A 25,544-nucleotide genomic window follows, 5' to 3' on the forward strand; every position below is an offset into this window, starting at 1 on the left:
GTTGAATTTCCAATTTCATATCGTTTTATTATCTTCGTACCGACGGACATTAGACAGACATAGCAAAAAACAATTTTATCTACAGTTTCGCTTCCAAAATTCAAGAACATTTCCAAAGGATATCGTCTTTGCTCTGGGCGTCGAAACATCGAAGCACGGTCCTGTCTATGACAGTGCACGCTGTCACTGTATATGTTAAGTGACACTCGCAGATCAATCAACGTGGCTGGCCACGATTCGAACCAGCCCTTTCGATGTTAACGCATCGAACGCCGGTTATCGTCGCGAAGCATCGACCTCTGAGGCCGCAATGGCTGCCATTTTTATTCTCGAGTCTCGTGTTTCGTGCATCGGAATTTACAAAATCACACAACGAATTAAACGAATCGCGACAAGTTCTCGAGGGCTTCTTGTTTGGCAAACTTTGGATTTCGGGCTAGCTTTCTTCGTCCTTAACGTCCGTGATGCCAGCGGACGATTTCTCCTCGATCTTCTCCTCCTTCTCTTCCTTCTTCTCCTGCGTGATCAGGATCTTCTGCAGCTGCAGTTGCAACTTGTTCGAAGCTCCTAGTATGCAATTCATAAGCGTGCATATGGCTCGATTGTATCTCTGGATCATTCTGTACTTCATGTCTCCGACCCGGGGCAGCTCGATCTGCGAAACGCGCGACAATTTTACCCGACAAAGGTTCAGAAATACACGCGATTTCGTTCTCCTAGACGAACTGTGAAAGTCAGCAAAAATATCCGACGGTTAGTTACATTGTCGCCGTCGAAGTTGGGCAACAGCGGCGAGATCGTGGTCAGTATCCTGCAGTAGAGATCCTCCACGTCGGCGCTGGACCCCCAGAGACCCTCGGAATGCGTCCAATAAACGAGGCCAGCCGCGATTCCGCTTTTCAGAACGAACAGAAGGACTTTGCAGAACTTTTGGCCGACCGTCTTCGGTGGTGCTTTCGGCGGGCAGTCACAGAGCTGAGAAAAGAGTACGTTAGACATAGCACTGCATCCTGTAAAAATAAAAAAAACACTCGAGCTGCAATTTGCACAATAAACAGAGAAAGAATAGAAGTCTGTAATAGCGTCACCTCCCGTACTCGCCACTAGAGGGCTACGTTCTCTCGTCTTTCTCGCAAGCGTTCGACCTCCCGTTTCTATATTTACGCTCCTCGACTACCCAATATCCCAGAGTCAAAGGCAGGGCTTGTTAGGCCCTTCTCCTTTCCTTTTCTTTCTCATTTAGAAGACTTTCGTGGAGGATCTTTTTTCCAAAAGAAGCGGAGGAGAAAGAGATTCGCGAGAAGAAGCCTGGCCGCGCAAAGGGACGAGATTCGTCGCGTTTACGGAGCCCTCGAGAGTATCCGGCTCTCTTGGTTCGAGGAGCCTGAAACTCTCGCTAAACGCGACGACGCCCTCGACTCGTGAGGTCACGTATGTACGTACGTACGTGTCCCTAACAAGTACGGCAACTCCAAACTGTCCTCCTCCTCCATTAGAGATCCATCGGCGTCGCTATACCTGTGTACACCGGACTGTCGGGCTAATTTCAGGTAAACGCAACTACGTATCGACTAACCAATTCCGTACAGGTGCTGGACCGCCGTCGTCCCCTTGGCGCGGCACGTCAATATCGCGCAAAGACAGCTTCGAAGCTGCAACGCGAGGCCCGCCTCCGACGCCAAAGCGTTCCCCCTTGTTAACGAGTCGACGTAACTCGGCGTCCGGAATCTCATTAACAACAAATACCCTCCAACGAGCACACGCGCCCTCCGGTTCTCGCGAATCTCCTTCGCCAAACTCCAACAGCGCGAAATACAAAATGGCCCGGGAAAACTAACGTTGGGGCTACTTTGATACTTGATATTCATTGTTCGTCGCTGATTAAGCCGAGTTTATACGTCGGCAGACGATGGTTCAAATCAAAAGTTAATATTTCATAGGCAAGTCAATTAATCTGACTAATCTGAAAAATCGTGGTCCCAGTTACCTAGAATAAAAAGAGTCAGGCGCGTATAGATCGAAGATTTCGACTCCGTTTCGAGTGAAACTTCTCACCTTCGGTGGGCAAGTTCTCTCCATGTCCCTCCGCGAGCAAACTTTGACCCGCACGAGCCTCGGGGTCCAATAAGACGAGGACCCCGAGGACACGTTGGGACAGGGCTGCGTCACTTCCGCGGCCACCAGCTTCTGAATCCTCGTCGGTCTGATGCAGGTCTCCGGGTTGGAGAGGTTGATGGTCTGGGCGATACACTTGGTTCCTCTCCTCATTCTTCACGGCCTTGGAATTATTCGTGAACGTCGAAAGATATTCAATAAGTCTCTCTCCGTCGAGCCACGGCGAGATTAAACGCGGGGGCCAGCAATTTCCCGGCTTCTCGCGTCCGAATTTTTCGCCAAGGAAAGGTCAACGACCAGAGAAAGGACGGCTACCTCTCGACCCGTCCGTGCGTTCTTTAGAAACTCGCGAAATTAAGCCAGGATTACGTGCATTCACTTTGCATCGTATAACCTCGAAGGAATAATTTCTCAAGGGCGACAAACGTGGGTGGTCGTTGCCTCTGTCTGGTATCGAAGGATTTTGTTTGGTGGTTGAGTCGAGTTCGATACGACGACCGCAAATTTTGATCATTTCCCGGTTAGCACGCGTCGCGCGAATTTTGGCCGATACGCGACCAGAAACTACGCGATCATCTTCATTCTTCTTTGTTCGATATTAGAGGCGATCGCTCCTCGCCAACTTCGCGCACCTGCGACGACTGCAGCTGCGCTCCGAAAAACTTGTAATCGAATCGAGGCGGTCTTAGCAACTTCCTGTTTCGACGACTAAATTTTTATTCGATCGTTGGATAGGGTTAAATGGTGTTCTTTTTTCATTTAACTCCTGTGTTTCCTTGTAATTTGTTCGGTGGATGTAGAACTAAATAAAATAACGTGAAATTACCAAAAACCACAGAAAAGGAATAACTAATATCATAACACAGGTTCGAATCCCCCATATTTCACTTTTCATTTTTCCTCCATTTCTACGATAGATACGAGTATAAATAACGTTTTATCATTTCTATAAGGAGAGAGAAAAATCGACTCATTTACCTCCAATTAATTAGCACCCGGGAAAAGGTTAAAATAGCTGATAAGGTTCTTTCTTAATAAGCTTCGAAGAACACTTGCTTGTACAGCGTTCGCAGCGCGTTCAGGAGGGAATAAATTCGAAGAGATCCCTGAAATCGAATTCTCGATGAACCAAGAGACCTTTGAATGGTCGAGGAAGGGTGAAAGAAGAAGGTAAAAGAGGAGACCGGAAGAAGGATGCTGGGAGGTGGCGTCGCAGATACGACGCGACGTGTACGAAGAGGCCCCGGCAGCGGTTACATATGGCGAGCGTTCAGTCTCGTTCGCGAAATCCTCGTTCGGTTCCTCCTCGTTTCGCGGGCCGCTGATAAGAAGGAAGATATAAAGGAGGCGAGATTACAACGACGGGCGCGGAAGGGAGGCAGCCCCAGTCGGGGCGGGGGAGGAGGAAGGAGGATTGAAAGAGGGGTCGGTTACTTGATGAAACTGAGTTTTCCAACGAGAGCTCCGACGCCACTTTTCCAGTGCTACGTGTTGCCACGAGCTACCGGCAACCTCACGATTCCTTATTCATCAACGCCACTGGAAAAACTCGTGAAATTTCCATCCGACACGCTCGTACATCCTTCATGTTTATGCACACCCGACCGCCGAGTCTGCCCACCCACCCTAAATGCCCACGGTTTTTTTTCTTTCACCCGCGACGCGTGCTCGGTGTAGCTTCAATTTTTATCGCGCGAACGCTTTCTCGAGCATCGAACGTCCGTCTATCGCGGAGAACCCACGCCGTTCTTCCGTTTAAAACGTTTCAAAAATCAATCGAAACTACTTGTCCGCGTTTCCTTTTCTCTCACGTTCGATGACGAATAACCGCTGTGACTTTATCTTAAGATTGGAGTAACCTTTGGTAAATTCCCTTTTTCCAAAGTACTATGATTTTATTGTGATTTATAATTGTTAAAATATGGAATTGAAAAACGCCAGTAACATGAATGGAATAAAAAAAGACCCATGTTTTATATCTGAATATACAGGGTGTTCGGCCACCCCTGGGAAAAATTTTAATGGGCGATTCTAGAGACCAAAATAAGACGAAAATCAAGAATACTAATTTGTTGATGGAGGCTTCGTTAAAAAGTTATAGAAACATTTCTGGCCACACAGTATATTTTCGGCAAAGAATTTTTTTCTAGAAAGTGGGTAGGATTTGGGGGGTATGTCTATTGACCAAAAATTATTGTAATTGATCCCTATAACTAAAAATAATTTTTTTAGAACGATTTGAAACTTTTCAATTTCGCCGAAAAATTTAGGCACCTACCCCCTGTCGATTTTCTTTAACAATTCGTTTTTGATTTTTAATAATTTCACTTGACACCCTACAGAAAAGTTGTGTAATACTTTTCTGTAGGTACCTATGAGCTCTACTTCAGAAAAAAGTTTCATTGAAATATATTCACTATTATAGGAGTTATGGGCTGTTTGAAAATTGGACCATTTTTATGGGGTTTTTCTAACATTACAGGGTCAAGGAACAACTTTTCGAATATTTTTATAATTGCTACATATTCTCCATCAAAATACGCGTAGTTTGCTTTTTTAAACATTAAAATCGTCCAATCCGTTCAGAAGTTATGACGTTTGAAGATACGCACGAAATTTCAGTGAAACATATCAACGCTATGGTCAGACATGAAATTTTCGGTAAGGAATTTTTTTCTCGAAACTGAGTAGGATTTCGGGGGTATGTCTAATGACCAAAAATGATTGTAATCGACACCTGCAACCAAAAATATTTTTTTTAGAATGATTTGAAAAATTTTTTTTTCTCCAACAAATTTCACCTACCTGAATTTTTTTCTCAAAAGTGGGTAGGATTTCGGGGGTATGTGTATCCACCAAAAATGATTGCAATTGCCCCCCGCAGCCGAAAATAATTTTTCCAGAACGATTTGAAATTTTTTAATTTAATTTTTTTAATAACTTGCTAACTTACTAACGAAGCCTCTGTCAAGAAATTGATATTCTTGATTGTCGTCTTATTTTTGTCTCTAGAATCTCCCTTTAAAATTTTCCAGGGGTGGCCGAACACCCTGTATACGGTCGCAGAGGGAACCTCGAGGTTTACCCCGAATACGTAGACGAAACGCGATTTCTCGAAAACTCTTTATCTAATTTATCGCTAGAGTTAATCTTAGTTTCATTACCGGTCGATAGGCTACGTGCACCGCCGATCGGTCGAGTCGTTATCAAGACTGATAGTTTTGGCCTTTAACGACCGACCGGCGCAGTTCCAGCTTCGTATTTAGGGTCGATTAATGTCCATTAATCAAGGGCCGATGATGAATTTTGCGGTACACTTTCTGCTCGTTATCGATTTGCAGTAACTAGACGCGGAACGATTCGTATTCGGGACGAACGTTTCGCTGTGGCGTTCTCTCTCGTCGTCGGCTCCACGTTTTCCGGAGCAATTAACGTTCGACGCCCGAACTTTGACGTCGGTGAAGTTTCGAAGTTTCCTTTCGGTCGAAATGTAATTCGATTAAAATCAGAGAAGAATATCGTGTACAGAGCTGGATGGGGGATACAGGGGTACGGAGAATCCCGCGGGGAAGGTGATAACAGAGCTGGGCCAGTTTCGGACAGTTAAACAGTTTATTCAGATCGAAACTTTACGTAGTATATACATACGAGTTAGTAGACGATATGGAGTTCTGATATGAAATCACCTATACAGTGAACTTAAAATATAGTCGTCGATTTACACGGACTTTCGCATCATGCTGATTATGTACATTCGTTTTGTTTCTAAGTTCGTTTCCGCGCTCGAATCGCTCGCGTCGAGTCACCGGGGGGGAGGTGGGGGAGTGGGGCACACCATTCTGCTCGCCGTGAAATTTTCTTATCGATGTCTCTGGGTGCCACAGCCGCTTAGAACAGAAACGACGAAAAGGGAGATTTTTTTTTTCAAATTGTCTTTTTTTTTTTTCTTCGTTTTGGCGTCAACGTCCCGACGGAAACGTCGTTTTTTGCCCGCGCGTTACATCGAATAACGTACTCTCGCCGCGATCGACACTCGGAACACACACAATTAGGCTAATCTCCGTGGACGTGACGAATAAAAAAGGCTCGATCGCGTCGATCAGGTCGCTTCTTTCCATCGTGGAGCGTCGCGATTACGGCTCGCGACGATTGGTCGTGACGCGGTCTCTCTCTCGAGGGTTACTTTCGATAGAAAATGGTGTTCGATTCGATGGGTGGCTAAGTTACGGCGAGAATAGACCCTAATTAACAAAGATCGTTGTTCGTCGAGCGGTTCTGGGAAGCAACGACCTGCGAACGGCGTCCCGTCGACGAGAAATCGACCAGCCAGAATCTCCGCGAAATCCAAAATTAACGTTCGATAGATACTTTTTATTTTTTACAATATACACCATCGACTTAATTATTGCAACTGTGCAGAAATGAACCGCAAAGTAATTCTCGGATCGACGAGGAAATTCGTTTTCTAGAAAATTGCACGACGCGAAGTATCGTTTCGAGAGAGTTCGAAGCTACATTTTGGTAAATAATTTCGCGAAAATTCGCGGCGTTCGTCGATTTGCTCGATCGCGAGTCGCTGTTCGCGCGCGATCGTCCCTCGAGAGCGGCTCCAAAACACGCGCGGAGAATTCTTCAACGATACATACTTATGTACAACGATACGACATTAACTAACGAGCAACGACTTTTTTTACCTTCTTTTTTTTCGTTATTCATTTTTTCATTTTCTTTTAATACACCGAAAAGAAACACTCGACACTCGGTACCGACGGTTGAACGCGTCGCGCGTGTACGACACGGTTCCCACGCATCGTTCTCATTTCCCGTTCTGCATTCGTCTTCCCTTCTTTTTTTTTTTCTTCCTCTCCGTTACGCGTTAAACGCACGAACCATCCCGAGCGAGAGAGTCTTGGACGAAGTTCGCGTCGCTTCATTCTCTTAGGAATATACTTTGTCACTTTTTACTCCTAGCCTCGCCGTCAAGCTTCATGACTTCGTCGCGAAGTGTCGCGTGGAAGCCCGGTTTTTCTGACCTTATAAATTGAATTTTTCACCCCGGGTATAAAGCCTCTTCTCTCTCGAGTTTCCACCCCTCGTTTACTTTTATTTTTCCTCTCTCTGCTCGAGAATCGAATGAAATTAGGAGACCGGTCGCGCGACAGTGATTCATTCCATCGTTCCAACGAGATTTCGATTGTTGCGCGCTGAGGATCGGCGACATTCTTGTCTAATTAAAATTATAGTCTCCCCCTCGCGATCTCGAATGGAACAAAATCATTCTGGGCCCTTTTTTAACAATATAATACAAGCTTATTGCAGAGTAGCAATTATCCTCTACACTATAAATTCATACTAATGAGAGATACGGATTATTCTCATAAAAATAGAAAAAAAGTGAACTTGAATTATTGTATTAAAATTAAACGTGAAAATGATTATTCGTGGGAGAATTTCTTTTTTGGAGAATTGACAATGATTTGTTCGTAAGAGAATCTCGGTGGCCAAGTTATTTTTTGCGAAAGCTAGGCAGACCGACGAAGCAAAAAAATTCCATATTTTTCGCGTATTTTTTCTCGAGATAATAGCCCTTCGTCGAATATATCCCAGTTCACCGGACACCCGGTATTTGTTTACACGGATATTTGAGTTTGTTTCGACCAACGTTCTCTTGTAATTTCATTCGATTCCTGACGATGCAAACAAACCCTCGGATTTTGACTCGAATTTCCATCCCCCCAATAATATCGTTTATTGTCGATTTTTGTTTATCGAGTCCGTCGTTTGCTTTGTTCTTCGCTCTCGACGAATATTTAGCTTCCTAATCCCGATGCAACGTCGCGTTTCAACAAACGCCGGAACAGTTGGCGGGAAACAACGGAAAGGAGGGATCGATAACGGAACGAACTCGTAGAGATTCGTGTCTCGTAACAAATTTCGGTTGCCAGGAATGTTTTGTTCGTTGTCTGGTGCTGATTGACAGCCACGAAACCGCGTTTCACGCGTCCCCGAGCAACTCGGCAAAGTAGCATCGCGTTATCGTTTCATTCTCCCCGTTTCTTTCATTTTCTACGACTTCTCGCCAATATTCTGCCCCCCCTCTTCCGCCATTGGCCTTCGATCGTATATTTTCCATCGGTTCCTCCATCCATCTTCATTCCAGCGACCGGATGAGGGGTCGTTCGGGAACCTTTTATCTTTTCTCGCGTATTCCCCGGCCTAATGCCTCGACGTCTGGAGGATTCGATTGGTAGGCTCAGACGCGGGTTTATTTACGTCCGTTCCGATTCGCTGATCGACGAATCGACGAAAGGCGGAAACGACTCGCCGAAAACGTCCCATTCGAGGGTCCAATCCAGCCTCGAGACCTGCTAGCAATCGTCCAAAGGAGTCGCGATAAAAATTCCACCCCTAATCGATCGCCTCCATCGATCACATTGTAATATCATACAGTCGAACCTAAAATTTGGGGGGTTCAAGCTATCGTTTCTCTGGTTTCGAATTTGATCGAGAAATACAGCTAATTAAACTAAAATCACTATCGTAACTTTTGGACAAAGTTTTGTATCACTCAAATAATTTCCAAAAATTATAAACGAGTCTTTATTATAGTTTCCCTTGTAAAATTATTTCTAGGTCGTTTCATAATTTGCATCGTGATTTGTGAAAATATTACAACCTCAAACGTGGGAATCTGTTCTCTAGTTTCGAATTTTTTTTGTTCCCCTTTACTCTGAAATAATTTCCACAAATTATAAACAGATATGCAAAAATATTATAACCTCAGACGCTGACGCGTTAACGAAGCGATAGGGGATGAAATTTCTGCGAACGAAGAATCCGTGAAACTCTAGTCAGATTAATTAACAGAACAAGAACAAGAACAAGTAGTATTATTCCTCGCGTTTCTTACGCGTTTGTGTCGTTTACGTGTCGCGTTGATGCCGCCAGTTTCTCCCCAGGCCTTTTATTAAGCCTTCGAAACGTACGATGGTTGCTTTCGGTGTGGATATTGTTCCGCGTACAAAACGTTCTCGCGGAATTTTCCTCGCATGAGCCATAAACGTGGATCGCATCTCGGTTTCCGGGCGGCACTAAATCTCGTCGTTACGGTTACTTGTCACGTTCGTTTCCGCGCTGAGGCTAATATTAGATTATGTAACAATAACTTCTGTCATACGATCCATCAATCAGACAAATGTACGGATTCTTCGTACGCGGAATCCTTGTGACTTCCCGCCAAAGAACTTTTCCGTAATTACTGATTTTCGAACCCATATACAATAATAGTTTTTCTCTCGAACACTCGCTGCGCTGGATATTGAATATCGCATTTAAATAAATTCGATTCATCGTTTAATTATTGCCAATTATGTAACTGATACTCTAGAAACAGGCTTTCATTTTTAACAATTTTCAGAATAGAGAAGTTTAAAAAATAAGAAAATTAGTCCCTCAGGCGCTTTTCGGGCATTTTTCTATCCAACGTATTTGTTTAGGAACGAAAAACTTCTTCCTTTTCCTGACAGTATATTTGTATTTTCATTCATAGTTCTGTCCCAGCTGAATACATGTTTGCCACGAATTATTTCGCGAATAAACAAATTCAAGCAGGAACCTTCTAGCGGTTCTCTTTCCAAGGGGCACGAAATCAGATAACTGATACATTTGCCAAATTCCGTAAGGAACGTAACTGGGTTAAACAAACTCGAGACCCAGGGAAACGATCGCTCGAATCCCGCGGAATTTCCACGCGTGCCGCGTCGTATTTCAACTTGGACGAAATCCCCGACGCGGATCGCGCGGAAAAGTGATCGATCCGGCGCGGAAGGAACCCTATATATTACTCGAAACTGCCCGGGCCATTTGTTCGCCATTTTTCCGGGTGAATTTTCACGGTTCCCGGCGGCGCGTTCGCGTACCCGCGTGAATCACGTACCGCCCGCGAAGAAATATGCGAGCAGACACCGTCGAAGATCATTGGACCCCTCTGGCCGTTGGGGAGAGGAAAAGTTACGCGAAAGACAGAAGAGGGATGCAACTTCGTAGCGTCCTCGGCGAACTCGAGAGAGGGCAACTTTACACCTAATTCTTTCCACGGGTCGATTCCTCTTCCCTGCTCGTTCCTGTTTGCTTCCCGTTCCCACGGAGGAAGCTGCTACCCCCGTCGAGGAAACGTTCTAAAAACAATTTTCGACGCTCGGTTCCCCGGCACGAAAACTTTTCCGCGACAAATCCGTACGGTTGTCACGCGCTCGTCCATCGCGACGACACAGTGGATTGTCTGCGAGCCGTTCGCCACGCGCGACGTATCGTTACGTCGTCTGCGTGGGACCGTCGACTCGCCGCAAATGACTCTCGATCGTTCGTCTCGCTGTCGACTGTTCGACGGGGTCCTCGCGAACGCGCAACCGAGCTTAGGTCGTCGACGACGGCCGTCTGAAAATGTTTAAACGCAGCTCTCCGGGAGCCTGTTCGCCATTAGTCGTCGCTTGATCGCCTCGCCGTCCAAACACTCCCCCGCGACGATCACCCCCTGTCCACCGAGGACCACGCCGCCCTGGCCGACGCCCGCCATCGCTCCCGTCACGGGCATGCTCTGCAAACTCTGTATCGTGCTTCTCGATGGTAACCTCAGCTCCGTCGGCCTTCCGGTGAACTTGTGGCACAGCTCGTCTATGCTTGGCGTGGGTCCGGGCGTGACCCAGTGTCCTGGGGGATATCCGCCCGGATAACTCGGCGGGCTCACCTCCACCAGACTACCCTCTGCAACAGCCAACACGGCACACGATTCTTTTGGGGATACGTAGGGCAGGGGGATGGTTCAACGTTATGAAGCGAAACGGCCACCGCCACTCACTGTACCCGACAATTAGCCAACCGCGCTTTTTATACTCGCTTTTCCACCTAATGTCTATACTCTTTTCGTGCCCCCGCGACCCTATTTGGGCACCGAAAAAGCGTACTCGTTGTCCCGCGAGGTGCAAAATTAGGACGGAATATATTGCGAGCTTTTAGTCACTTCGCTTTTTACGCGCCCTTTCCCGACGACAAAGCACCGCAAACTCGACTAATTTCGCGCTATCATATTTTAAGAACGCATGGTACATCGATATCCGTTCTTCGTTGTCTCGGATAAATTTATTCGAGAACGCAAGTTGAATAAAATTTCACTGGATTCCATCGTAGGGATTCGTGGAAACGAGGATCCTGTGTAAATGCTCGAAAATAGAGTGAAATTGAATACAAAAGAATATAGCGAGAAAGCAAGGACTCGATAAAAAAGAATGGAAAGCCTGAATTTCAGCCGTACCCTTTCGTTTCTGTTTTCATCGATTCGACGGTGGCTCGTGTCACGGATTACCAGACACCCCGTATAAACAACGGTGGCTCGTTCCTCTCCGGTTCGTCGATAATGCACCCTGACTTGCCAGAGTCTCCGGAAACTTACCGAATTTATTCGGAATAACGTCGGGGTCGGTTTCCACGGTCTGCTGAGGGTTCTGCAGGGGATACTGTTGGGCCGGTAATTCACTGAGCTCCGCCGGTTTTTCGTGTCGGGGCTTCGATACTCTTTCCCTCCGGACTCGCACCACCACCACCAGCACGATCAGCACCAGCGTCACCGACGCTCCAACCAATACGCCGAGCAACGGCGATAGTACAATACCGGCGTCTTGTCCTTTAACATAAACACAACGCCAACGTTAAGGGGTGAAACTTTCTAAGAAAAAATCCGATCTTTCGAGACTCACAGTATTTTTTAAATGTTTAATTTGAAAAAATATTCATCACCCCTTTGGGTCATCCTCAATGCATCGTTTACAAAAATTACACACATTTTTTTAATCAGAAAAGGCACCCAAACGCCTTTCTTTCCGTTCTCCAAGATGGCGTCGCTTAAACGACCGGCGTAATTAACGAATTCCACGGTATTCGCGCAGCTACCAGTCAGTGCTCGACGAAATTTACGAGTAACTAGGGATTGACAAATGAACAATGGTAATTTATTTAAAATTATCATGACTGTAATTAAACGATGCGCGGGGCTTGTAATAATCGCGCGATCGTTGCTCGTCGAGCGAATAAATCGTAATACTATATCCGTGCATTAATAAACAGGTAACCGCGGTACGTTCCGAATGGCGCGATAATAATCATTATGCAACGGCGGACAAGCTTTTCGAGAGACATTCCGACCGTTCGCGCGTCGCAACGGAACTCTGCACGCGTGCAAATTCCACCGGGTGTAATTAACCGGGCAGATTTTCTTGTCGGCCGCCAGTTCTTGTTCCCGGTCTTTGCACGCCATCGTTCACAGGAGGCAAAAAATAAATTTTAATAATTTGGACGGTGACCTAAAGAAACCTAGAAAATATATGGGTCGTCCAGTCCGTAGAAAGAACTTTGGAGCAACAGAGGATAGCGTTTCTAACCGCTTGTCAAGCTTAAGTTCTCGAGTTTGAATTCTTCGCGCAATAGTTATAATTGAAGAACGTGCTCGAGTTCCGTTCGTTAAAATGTTGTTCCTCGGCCAGCAACTTATTCCCCCATCGAAACAACTTTGATTAGGGGCGGCGGAACTGGGTCGACTTCCGGTTAACTAATTTATAGAAACTTTTCGCGAGCATGATACGTTTGTTTCGACGGATATCGAGTCCGGTCGCGTTACGAAACCAGCCTGCGAGCGTTCATGGAACACGGGCATTTTTTTTTCGCTCGTTCGCATTCAGTGCTTGGAGATACGTCGCGAAGCCGGCGCACGAAGAAACGCAAATTAGAACGAAGGATTAACCACACTGTGTGTCACGGCGCGGAGGCAACGACTGCTTTACAGCCCTCCGTGGCTATTTACTATTCTACATTTTTTTCCCTCTTACGGCGGCAGCGCGTCGCGGTAAACCGGTACACACAAACCGGGAGGAAACTTTTCTGCAAACTCGGCCTCGCGGCGGACTGCACGGCTACAGTTACGAAAATATTCGGGCGCCAGGGTATGCTTGGATTTGTACTAACTTGATTACTTATACGCGAAACGTTGTCCCTTCCCTGCTCGTTTTTTTAAAGCTTGCAGAATTATTTATTTTTCTGTTATTAATTTTCGTTTGAACGCGCCGCGATGAACGAAGCTACCCACGGTTGATTCTATGGCCTGGTTTACATTATAACTTAAAAATTCCGTCAGTATCGCGGTTCGATGTGAATTCACCGAGCCACGGAGGCTGTTCAAACTTTTACTAGCAATGTAATCGCTAGATGGCAAATCTTTTTCATCCGCAAAGTTTGATCTAAAGTCTCCTCTAACAGGAAATGGTTTCCAACTTCTCGCGTCTTAAGGCTGGATCGTCTGGTCCATTAGCAGACTTCGGATCACAGAAGACAAAAGAACTTCTGTTACTTCTGCCGCAGGATCTATACAGGGTGTTCGGCCAGCCCTGGGAAAAATTTTAATGGGCGATTCTAGACGCCAAAATAAGAAGAAAATCAAGAATACCAATTTGTTGATGAAGGCTTAAACAGTTATTAACGTCTAAAGTTCTGAATTAACGTACTGAATTTTTTTCTAGAAAGTGGGTAGGATTTCGGGGGTATGTCTATTGACCAAAAATTATTGTAATTAACCCCTGTAACTAAAAATAATTTTTCCAGAACGATTTGAAACTTTTCAATTTCGCCGAAAAATTTAGGCACCTACCCCCTGTCGATTTTCTTTAACAATTCGTTTTTGATTTATAATAATTTCACTTGACGCCCTACAGAAAAGTTGTGTAATACTTTTCTGTAGGTACCTATGAGCTCTACTTCAGAAAAAAGTTTCATTGAAATATATTCACTATTATAGGAGTTATGGGCTGTTTAAAAATTGGACCATTTTTATGGGGTTTTTCTAACATTACAGGGTCAAGGAACAACTTTTCGAATATTTTTATAATTGCTACATATTCTCCACCAAAATACGCGTAGTTTGCTTTTTTAAACATTAAAATCGTCCAATCCGTTCAGAAGTTATGACGTTTTAAAGATACGCATGAAATTTCAGTGAAACATATCGACGCTATGGTCAGACATGAAATTTTCGGTAAGGAATTTTTTTCTCGAAACTGAGTAGGAATTCGGGGGTATGTCTAATGACCAAAAATGATTGTAATCGACACCTGCAACCGAAAATAATTTTTTTAGAATGATTTGAAAAATTTTTTTTTCGCCAACAAATTTCACCTACCTGAATTTTTTTCTCAAAAGTGGGTAGGATTTCGGGGGTATGTGTAATGACCAAAAATGATTGTAATTGACCCCCGCAACCAAAAATAATTTTTCCAGGTCGATTTAAAATTTTTCAATTTAATTGTCAATAACTTTTTAGTGAAGCCTCCATCAACAAATTGGTATTCTTGATTTTCGTCTTATTTTGGCCCCTAGAATGGCCGAACACCATGTATATACATCTCAATGTGGATGTTTCAGTAATTGTCTTATTAACTACTTCGATTCCTGTGCAAAATCAGACGATACATTAATCATATCACAAAACGTCTCCCGGTTATGAAAATCACAATTAACTGCGATACAAATTGATTCGATTTACACTTTATAAATGTGTACTTTAACACTTTATCGATTGCTAGTCGATTAATCGACTTTCTGGAGTCTAACGATTATCGACCGTTAGTCGATTAATCGACTTTCGAGTGTCCAACGGTTATCGACCGAGAATCGACCGATCTTTATATAAAAAGAGGAATATGAAAATTGAATTCCAAGTGACACAGGATAGAGCTTCGACGTATAACGTGAAAGTTAACTCGGGGTAAAGCTCGTAATGCTCGAGATCGTCGTTGGCCCGGTAAAAGAGAACGAAAACGAGAACGGGAACGAGAACGAGGAATCTTTTGGGTTAATTCTCGCGCGTGACGTTTTAGTCGATAGTTGCAGGAGCGTGGGAGCAGGCCTGCTGCTTTCGTCGGATAATTAACAAAACTGTTTTCTTCCAGTGCGAGTTGGCCAGCTGTGCACCACTGCAGTTTAAGTGGGACAGAGTCGAAACGTGCGCGCGCGCTCGTTAGCGTATCGCGGCGAACGTGTTTAATTCTTAACTTCTCGCCATTTGCTCGCGCGCGTGTCATTCCGCGATGCACGAATTCGGCGGTACGAATCGGAACGCGCCTTGTTAAAAACTTCCGGTCCTGGATCAACCGACGCCGAAGATCGTCGGTTCCTTGACTCCGTCGACGACTTCGAACTCTTTCCCCGCCGGAAGTTTTCGCAAACTTTGCGGGAAAGCTGGAGTATAACGTCCTCCGGTGGACGGAACTGGGTCGAAAGGTTCCAAAGTGGCCATTTTTGCTCTCAAAATGTATCTCCAGGGGTCTAGAAAGTAACAGTTTGATCGAAACTGGACAACTAAAATCAGGAAAAATTTTACTTATTGTTCCACGTAAATTTTCATGTCCAAAGGTGTAATTTCCTATGCAACCTTGTGTAGACGAGTATCACGTGAAAATTTGTCTCTTCCACCGAGCGGAAGATGGCCATTTTCGAAGATTGTCCTTTGAAACTTGCGCGAGGAGAGAAATTGGAACGAAGGCGCGCATCTATCCGTTCTGTACGCGTGTCGTGCATAATATAGGCGTGTTTATGCATGTAAATAGATTGCGGTCAGGTGTGTGTGCGCGTGTACTTACACGCGGGAAGGTATTTCGCCCCTGGACGTGCAATACCCATAAAATCCAGGGTTTAATCAGCCACCTTGAACATCCGCGCTCCACTCTGTCCCATAATCTAAGGAACGTCCAACGCCACGCGTGCTATTACGCCCAGCGTTCGCCTTTCCATGTGTTCCATTCGGTCCATGAATACTCGTGGAAATCCCCGAAGTAACGCAACTCGAGAACCATGTAAAATATTTTGCATAACTTGGACTCCGAATTTCCCGTGTCCGTGAGCGGTTGATGTTTTGTAAAACGAACCACGAAGAAAAGAAAAAAAATGAACGCGATTGTTACACTTACCGTGACACGGTTAGAAAGATTCTTGCGTTTTATCGGCGGCGTCTTGCGCCCTATCGCTTCCAGATGCTGCGCCAGGATCCACGGATGGATCGTATAGGAGGATCTAGCGAGTCTCGAGAAACGTCGGAGGAATATATGAGCGTGCGCCTGAGTGACAGGAAAGTCCTTAAGGTGGGCGTAAAAGTTCTCGTAAAAACACAGAGCCGTGCCAACGAGTCGAGAAGGTTTTAGTCGAAGGGGGTTGGGTGGATAGATGGATGGATTTATTAGCTTGGAACAATATAGAACAACATAATCCATGGAAGATGGAAAATGACAACGTTTAAAAAAAAGACAGTGCACGATACTCGAGAACTTCATTTAACGTTGTTCGTATTTAATATAAAGTAACACCGTTAAAATGCAACCCTCGATTCCCTTTTGTCTCGGTGAAAAATGTTTGATCTACGTCGCGTATTTGTACCGACCCCTATTATTACGAGGTTTATTTACAAAATGTATACACGGTGTAAATAGCTGGATATTAATCAGTAATGATAATATTAACCACAGCAAACGAGAATAGCTGTAGTGTAGGTAGTTACAATATTTTTGGCGAGAAATTGTTGGGCTCTCTCGCGGTAATATCCAATACGATTCGTCAAATGCATACAATGGGTGTAAATTGGAGGGCATTAAACAGTAATAATAATAATGGTACCAGTAATATTAATGTGGTTAGCAGGAACCAGTGGGGCTAGTAGTTATAACAACGTTAATGTAAATTCTACAAGATAAAATTAAAACAATCCTCCGGGTGTAAAATCATGGAATACCATTTTTCAGAACGTTCTTTTCAATAAACCGGGTGATTCAGGATAGGTATCCGAACGGGGCGCGATAGTACGTGCAAAATTGAACAGAAAACGTGAAATGAATTTTTCCCGTACGGGGCTTTGTTTTCGAGGAAATCGATATTGAAAATTCCGGCCAGTGTCTGACCATTCTTCGATATTACTACTTGATCTGGTGTTTTTAATCACTGGACGTCGGTTTTTCGACGATCCGCTGGTTTCTGACTATTGATAATAAATCAAAAGCAACGTAACAAAGCCTCGAAGATTAAAATTTAACTAAAAAAATGTTGGAAGAAATGGATATTGAAGATTTAACCAATGTCCGACCATACCTCGATATTTCTACTCGATCCGCGTTTTCGCTCATCGACGTCGCTTTTTCTATGATTTCCCGGGTTTTTAACTATCGATAATAAATCAACAGTAACGAAACAAAGCCGCGAAGATTAAAATTTAACTAAAAAAATGTTCGAAGAAATGGATATTGAAGATTTAACCAATGTCCGACCATACCTCGATATTTCTACTCGATCCGCGTTTTCGCTCATCGACGTCGCTTTTTCGATGATTTCCCGGTTTTTAACCATCGATAATAAATCAACATCAACGAGACAAAGCCTCGAAGATTAAAATTTAACTACAGAAATGCCTGCGGCAATCGATATTGAAAATTCAGGTAATTTCTGACCGTACCACGATATCTCTATTCGATTCACGTTTTCGCTTATCGACGTCGCTTTTCCGATGATTCCCCAGTTTCCTACTATCGATAATAAATTAACAGCGACAATAGCTAAGCCATAAAGCCGTGATACGGATCGGAGCCTCGAAGATTAAAATTTAACTAAAGAATCGAGCACGTTGCAGTCTCTCGACTAATATCGCGGCGTCTCGAAACACCCTGTACACCGCCTCCTCGATCGATGGCAACGTTCCTTCCGGTCCATGGCAGGTAGTTAGGTCACGACGATAATTTCCCAATTAATTACCGCGATTTACTTCGGGACGCCGTCATCGTCGGCCTCGATCGTATATTCTTCGAAAGCGCCGACGCTTTCTCGTTAAAGTTGCACCGTGGAAGCTCCTTCCTCCGAGGAACAACGGGGAAATATATATCGCGCGGCGCGTTTCGGGACGCCGGGTATTCACCTAAATCACGCGGATAGTTTCTCATCCTTTTCCCCTATCCGAGGCGGAAGCTCTCTTCCGCGGTTCGCTATTTTTCAATCAATCGCCGGTTATTAGCAGATCACGACGGGCTTCTCCTTCCAACGCTCGTCGAAACGGGCGCAGTTTGCGATCGTATACTCCTCTCCTAAGCCTCGACAATGTCTCGTAAAAGTTGCAATGGAAGTTTAATCGAGTTCCACGCGAAGAAACGTCTGGCGGCGGGGCACTAAAGATAAACCGGTCCTTATACCGTCGATCCTCGTGGATGGTCTAACGGGATTCCCGGGCAGAGCCAGCTGGGGAGAATCGCGTATCCCAGCAGGCTCCCAGAACTCGGAGTTCATCGAAGTTTAGATCGCTAATCGGTCTTAACGCGGAAGGTCACCATCCCTCCCCACCGTTTACGGGGAGAAAAAAATATCTTTTCGACGGACCTTTCTTAAACTTCTTCCTTTCCACCCCCTTCCACCACCGCCACGGATCGCACGGTAATAAAAATTCCTCTTTCGGGAACCGTTATCGAAAGATTTCTTCGTCGAAGTTCTCGAGGAAGCTCTCCTCTTCGCGAAGAATGTTCGTCGGTGTAAGAAATTTTAAGGGGCCACGATAAGACTGAGAATCAAGCACGACCAAATTGCTAGGCTCTCTTCCAATTTGCAGAGTATCGTAGCAGGGTAAAAATATTGGTCCAAACTTCGTCCTCGACAGCCATTTTGGTGCACGGACCACTTGTAATTCGGGAAGCGTAACGGATACAATACTAAACTTTCCCATTCGAACGTTCGATAACTTCTTCGGGAGATTAATAGGCCCATCACCCGTCAATTCCTTGATTTCTTGAGTAATCAGTTACATGAATTATTGGAAGAAGTTCAGATTGGATGTTGGGCTCTGCGTGTGATTTATGCACGACGGTGCACCAGGTTTCATTTCAGTTCCTGAAGCATCCGGTCCTCTACTTCCTCGGATTCCTATCGACTTTTATTCCCGGGATCTAACACGATGTTTGAAAGTCAATAATTTTTCATTATGGATTCAGCAAGAGAAATAGTGCAACCGAAGGATGATTGTTTCTTTTCTAACGGGGGCAGAGGTTGCCTGATCCACGGTCAAATGGCAGAATTTACCGGGCGGGGGATGACGGAGAATGGCGAGGACCGCGAAAGGGGAAGTAATTCTCGAAGAGCGTGCGCTGCTAGGGTATATCCAGTCGCGAGTAAGACGGAGGTTCGGTGTCACGTGGTCGACTAAGTCACCAAAAAGCCCGGCTTAGCCGGAGCCAGATCTAACTTCGGCTCGCCGGGATTAATTCGAACGTAAGGCTAACCCCGAATCGATGTTACACTGTCCGTCCCACGGCTAAGGCGACTTACGTTACGGCAGCCGTTTTCAATTAATGAAACGCTCACGCGAGAGGTCTCTTTTCGTCTTCCGTGACCGATCGCTTTCGTCCGGGATTACGAACCGACGCGTCGCTCTGAAAATTACACCGTTCCCTCGCCCGGATTATATTAAAAGTATTCCTGAAGGGCGGACGTCGTCAGCGACGTTGAGCTTCTCCGGCCGATATATCCGATTCCTCGACCTGGCCAACAGGCTCTTACATTGTCCAGAAGTCGAGAAATAACACAAGAATTTTGTATCTTCAATCCATCAGGGAGTTTTTCCAGTTGCTTTTCTCTATCTACGATCGTTTTAAAGCTACGTACATAAAAAATTATTCCGATGGCGTAACAGCTGCTCTCCGGTGAGAGGGGTAAAAAGCTGACATTCCAGCCCCCTGTAGCTTTATCATCGCGAGAGCCGTATAACTCGAAGTACGCGTGTTTCATCGTGCTCGCAGTTTCGATATCCTTATTCCCCGGAGGCGTCGTCCGTGTTCGTGGGAACGCGAGACGTCGATGGAACGAATATCCCGTGCGGAACGTCGGTGCCTCGAGTGGTCTGCGTTTCACCTCGAAGGTTGATCCCTTTTACGAGGTACGCGATTCTCCGGATGCTAATACCGGGTATGGTCAAGTAGCGACGTCGATGGCGGTTTGGTATCCTCTTAATTGCAATCAGCCGGAACAGTCTCGAGAGTTCGTCACTGATTGCTGTTCCATACTCTCTCCCGCCCCTCCCCCTTCTACCATATGTACACACGAGAGATCGTACGCTTCCCGCGCAACAATAGAGGGCCGTGTGTACGTAGGTGAAATCGAGGAGCAATTACCGGCGCAATCTCGCGACCCGAAGAGGATTGGCCCGCGGAGAGAAAACGAGACGAGAGGAGGGAGGGGGGACCAAACGAAAGGGACCCCTGATGCCCCCAAGGGCGATACGTTGGCGAATCTTGAGGATCTCGTTCATAATAAACGCTTATCGAGGGGTTTGGCCGATCGTCGGAGGCTCGAAATGTTTAAGGCTCGGTACCCTAATCTCGATTATCCGACGATTCGGCCAGGAATGCCACACACAGCAGTCGATGGAACCCTTTATATCCGACGCGACCGGTGCCCCGACCAGCTCCTCAACCCGTCTCTCGATTTCGCTTTAATTCGAATGGCCGCGGGCCATCGGTTTCCCCGAAAATTATTCCCGTCTCTGGTTACCTTGGGCGCCTGGCTCTCCTCCCGCGATACTGCCGCCGGATATTCGAATTATGCTTTCTACGTCCCGACGACGCGACACGAGTTAATTCCCGGGGACTCTACGATCCATCGAATTACCTTAACCGTTTTACCCCGAAACGGGACGCCGTTCCCAGATAACGTCGACGTTCGGTCCGCGATTATAGTTTCGGTACAATCACCCCCTGGTAGTTTCCGAATACGTCGACGATCGTTTCTATACGCACGGTTAAAAATATTCTTTAAAAACAGCGTAATAATCGTTCAGGGATTATTTAAAATTCATTAGAAATCAATCGGTAACTATTGGACTCCAGGAATCTGATTAATCGACCAGCGGTCGATAACTCTCGGACCCCCGAGCGTCGATAAATCGACTAGCGGTCGATAATCGTTGGACACTCGAAACTCGATTAATCGATTAACGGTAGATGAAGTATATTTGTTCTATTTGGACCGTAATACCTTGGCACAAAGCATCGTATCTGCGGGCAGCGTTCGAACAAAAGGTACGGAAACGGTCCCACGGTATTACGCGGAGAAAGATTCCGATTCAAAGGCGGCGGTCGTCGGTCGCGTAGTCGGGACCGGTCGCTTCCGCGTAATTCCGGACAGTATTTAGAGACGGGCTTAGAACTCGAGAATGGGTCGTTATGATACTTCCGGCAACATTACCTGTTACGAATGGCGGTGACGGTGGGGCCGGCCAAACCGTTTGAGGAATTTCCACGGTTACCGGCGGAATTGCCGGATAACTCGACTGTGCTTGATATAAACTCTGGCTGGAATATATTACCCGCCGCCAGAGAATATTTCTTAAGGACTTAACGGTGACTCGTATGGGCGATAATAATCGTTTTCCATCCGACGAGACCCGAGGTCTGTGTCGCTTTAATGGAATTTAAAGCGAGCCAGCGCGATCCAAAGGGCGTCTTCTCTCCCTCGAACTATCGAACAATTAATAAACCTCCAATAAACGTCTAAATGGGTGTCTATCGTTGCGTTTCACGAGTCTGGAAAAATAATAATATGTCGATCGACCCTGTACCGCGTTTTAAGGCTCGATTCGCCCCGACGAAACGTAGGACGAATCTGGATTTGCGGTTCGGGCACGTACTCGCCAATCAGAACGCGTACCTTCGTCTGTCTCTCGGTGCGATGTATCCGCTGGCGTCTGCAATCCAGGACGTTTTCCGTTCGACGGAATTACGAACGATCGGGTCTCGACAAGGGAGATTACGACCCCAATCCCCCGTTGTCTCTCTGCAACGTCATAATCGTCCACGCGGTTCATAATCATTTTCAACTCGGCTCCAGTCCCCTTCAAATCATTATTAAGGTCCCATAGATTCTCGAATTTCATCCACTCCTATCTTGCGATTAATTACGAATCTTAGTTCCGTGAATTATACCGTTGGATATTTTGTTCCCGCGAATTTTATTCGAAAGAACCACACCCGGGTTCGTCGTCTTTCATGATATTTTTAATTCCGAGACGTCGACACTCAGGAAATTGCAAGGCACAATTTTTAAGAGAGCATTCCAGGTTGAAATAATACTAAAAAGAGTGACGTACAATTTGGGCAAAATAACGGTATACAGTAATTTAACTCTTTCGCCTTAATTTTTCTTGTAAACTACATGTATAAAAAAATGTTTCGTACGAAAGTTTGCTGGGGTTTTTTACTATAATGTGCAACATTTCAAAAATCGTTCAAAATGTTCATTACTGCAATGGTACGTGTGTGTTTTTGCAGTTATAGCACCCTTTGCACCTCAATAATTTTTTATTCTATATTCAATAGAATATCAAGGTGCTCTTTGTACTTTGAGAAGAAAGGAAAACAGCAGAAAATTAATTATTGTATGCTTCTCTTTGTACCAAACAACTTTCGTTCGAAACATTTTTCCGTACAGCCTCGCGACTCACCCTGTGTTATTAAAGAATCCCGACGGTTAAAATCTGATCTGACGATAAAGCCTCCTAGTGTAATAATTATTATAATTACAAGTACGCGATTAACCCGGGGACGAGTCGAACGAACGAGGATAATTATTACGCGATAGGGGAATGTCCGTTTGATAAAGAAACGTCCATCGGGGCGTTGCAATTCACTTCCGCGCGAAATCGGGTTGATATAATCTGCGAGCATCGACGCACTCGATGTTTCATTTCGGTGTAACGGAAACGCCTGTTGGTTTGATCGGCCTTTAATTGACGTAACGTACGGCACGGCGGGAGAAACGGTATCGGCGTTCAAGCGCGATGAATTACACCGACGTCGAGCATCGAGGGGGAGGGGGAGGGGCCCGATTGCGTTAACGACACGCGTAAACACGCCAAGCAGCACGCGCGTATGCTGCAAACGAACTGTCGTCGCTTCGCTGTTAACCACGACGACACGCGACGCACCTGTTTAACATCCGCGCGTCACCGTTCGCGTACAGAATCGCCAAATTCTATTCACCACGCTCGTTCCCACGAGATATTCTTATTTCGCGCGGCCATTTTCCTGCAAACATAAACCATACACGATGGGGAACAGTGCAGCTTCCTCTGAACGTCTCTAAACGTTACGTTACGAGGTCCTCTTAGATGTTACAACTCCCTCATTTACCCCCATTTATTTATTTATCATAAGGTACGAAAGCATTAAAATATAACGCATAATTCAGATGGAACGGTATTAATGATATTACTCTTCAACGGAAGTTGGAGATTTAGATCTACCGTAAAGGTTGGATGTTTTTCTTCTCGAGCACTCGGTACGTGCTACCTGAAAGTAGCCATTTTACAGGATGCATATATATATTCACGGTCAGTAAATTCAGCGCATTATTGGTGTATTTGCGGAACCGTGTATCCGGAATTCGGTAAACGCCAAGCGCTTTCTGGATTGGCGTTGGAAATGGACGAAGAGCATCCGTTTGCCAAGCAGCACGTTAGAAGAGAACATCCGGTGCCCGCCATTCGCCAAACACCGAACGCGTGGACGCCTCGTAACGCATTAATGCTCCACATTAAATTGATATACACATTATTACTATTACACGCGATTTAAACAATTAATTATCGTCCAACGTTCGAGTATCGTTGGATCGGGGTTCGAGGCACAAGAAACTTGCAACGTTTCGTCTTGTAGAAAACTCGAGGCCACGCGAATTATGCTCGACGAGGGGGAAAAAGCTGCGTTCGGTGGGTCGACGATAAAATGGGTTGACAAGGAGGGGGGGCAAAGCGGTTAAAAACAGAAAAAAAAAGGGGGAGCAAAGTTTCGGGCGACGTCTGACGAGAAGCGGAGCGAGAAGAGGCGAGAGACGAAGAGGGTAGGAACGGTAGGAGGAAAATGGCGACGACGCGGGGAGTAAACAGAGCTAAGTGAAGTTAACGACGAAGCAAGAAGAGCGGCAAAAATGACCTCGGGAAAATTACCGCACACGAAACGGCTTAATGTCCAAAAAGACGAGCGAACGAGCAACAGAGGGAGTAACGACGCGAGCAAAGAGGGCGAGACGGAGAAGGTGCAGTCGCTTAATGACCACTGTACATTCGTATCTTTCGTGGATGGGTTCTTTCGCTTTCTTTTCCTCTGCTCTCTACGCCCTTTACTCTTCGACTTCCGTACGGTTCCGGCGGCGGGCGCCGTAGGGACCATTATCTGTAATTGCTTTCCTTAATTCGATGCTCGTTGCCTCTGCGTGGGGGACGGACGGGAAAAATTCCTTCCAACGCACCGAAAGGGGTCGGAAACGGGGCAAAAAGGCACAGCGAGACGCGTGTCGAGAGTTCGGCACGAGTCGAACTCTACACCCTCGTTTCTTGCAAACGAATCGGTACCACTCGAGTTCGCTTAGAGAGGACTTTGTTCTTGGAACGGCTCGAATGGACTTCTAATTTCACGAACAGTCAATCAAGTCGAAGAAACCTGGACAACGGTAGGGGCGATTGCAAGTATCCCTAACGCTGATCGTTGCAAGAAGGGAGGCAATACCAAGTGAAGTCTATAACTTCTTGATATGGATTCTTTAAAAGGAGTCGAGTTTATAAGATTCGTTCTAATTAGCATGCAATTGAGGGTGTTGCAAGTATCCCTAACGCTGATTGTTGCAAGAAGGGAGGCAATACCAAGTGAAGTCTATAACTTCTTGATATGGATTCTTTAAAAGGAGTCGAGTTTATAAGATTCGTTGTAATTAGCATGCAATTGAGGGTGTTGCAAGTATCCCTAACGCTGATCGTTGCAAGAAGGGAGGCAATACTAAGTGGAGTCTATAACTTCTTGATATGGATTCTTCAAAAGGAACCGAGTTTATAAGATTCGTTCTAATTAGCATGCAATTGAGGGTGTTGCAAGTATCCCTAACGCAGATCGTTGCAAGAAAGGAGGCAATACTAAGTGGAGTCTATAACTTCTTGATATGGATTCTTTAAAAGGAGTCGAGTTTATAAGATTCGTTTTAATTAGCATGCAATTGAGGGTGTTGCAAGTATCCCTAACGCAGATCGTTGCAAGAAGGGAGGCAATACTAAGTGGAGTCTATAACTTCTTGATATGGATTCTTCAAAAGGAGTCGAGTTTATAAGATTCGTTCTAATTAGCATGCAATTGAGGGTGTTGCAAGTATCCCTAACGCTGATTGTTGCAAGAAGGGAGGCAATACTAAACGAAGTCTATAACTTCTTAAAATGAATTCTTTAAAAGAAACAAATTCATAAGATTGATTATAGTTAGCATGCAATTGACTGCATTGCAAGTATCCCTAACGTAGATCGTTGCAAGAAGCGAGGCAATACAACACGAAGT

General features: G+C 45.4%; 2 protein-coding genes across 3 annotated transcripts in view; both read right to left on the reverse strand.

Annotated features, from left to right (window-relative positions):
- Nucleotides 1-436: 436 nt before the first annotated feature.
- LOC143349675 (uncharacterized) lies at nucleotides 437-2,268 on the reverse strand. Its single transcript, XM_076781084.1, has 3 exons — nucleotides 2,056-2,268; nucleotides 763-975; nucleotides 437-655 (listed from the first exon to the last, which is right to left on the reverse strand). The coding sequence occupies exons 1-3, from the start codon at nucleotides 2,266-2,268 to the stop codon at nucleotides 437-439; spliced, it is 645 nt and encodes a 214-aa protein (XP_076637199.1).
- Nucleotides 2,269-5,719: 3,451 nt separating this feature from the next.
- The window catches only part of LOC143350334 (synaptogenesis protein syg-1), a 428,929-nt gene continuing 409,104 nt past the window's right edge, over nucleotides 5,720-25,544 (reverse strand). For both annotated transcript variants that reach the window (XM_076782390.1, XM_076782391.1), the window contains exons 13-14: nucleotides 11,564-11,794; nucleotides 5,720-10,878 (exon numbers count right to left, since the gene is read on the reverse strand). In XM_076782390.1, coding sequence (XP_076638505.1) covers nucleotides 10,562-10,878; nucleotides 11,564-11,794 — 548 coding nt within the window. In that variant the 3' untranslated portion in view covers nucleotides 5,720-10,561. The remainder of the gene's footprint in view (nucleotides 10,879-11,563; nucleotides 11,795-25,544) is intronic.

This window comes from Colletes latitarsis, chromosome 14 (genome assembly GCF_051014445.1).
Source record: "Colletes latitarsis isolate SP2378_abdomen chromosome 14, iyColLati1, whole genome shotgun sequence".
In the NCBI taxonomy this organism is placed as follows: Eukaryota; Metazoa; Arthropoda; class Insecta; order Hymenoptera; family Colletidae; genus Colletes; species Colletes latitarsis.

Excerpts from the sequence above, each read along its gene's own strand:
- LOC143349675 (XM_076781084.1), bottom strand. The coding sequence starts at position 2,268 with ATGAGGAGAGGAACCAAGTGTATCGCCCAGACCATCAACCTCTCCAAC. Across the intron at positions 976-2,055 it reads AGAGAACTTGCCCACCGAAG|CTCTGTGACTGCCCGCCGAA; the intron begins GTGAGAAGTTTC and ends CTCTTTTCTCAG. Across the intron at positions 656-762 it reads CCAACTTCGACGGCGACAAT|ATCGAGCTGCCCCGGGTCGG; the intron begins GTAACTAACCGT and ends CGCGTTTCGCAG.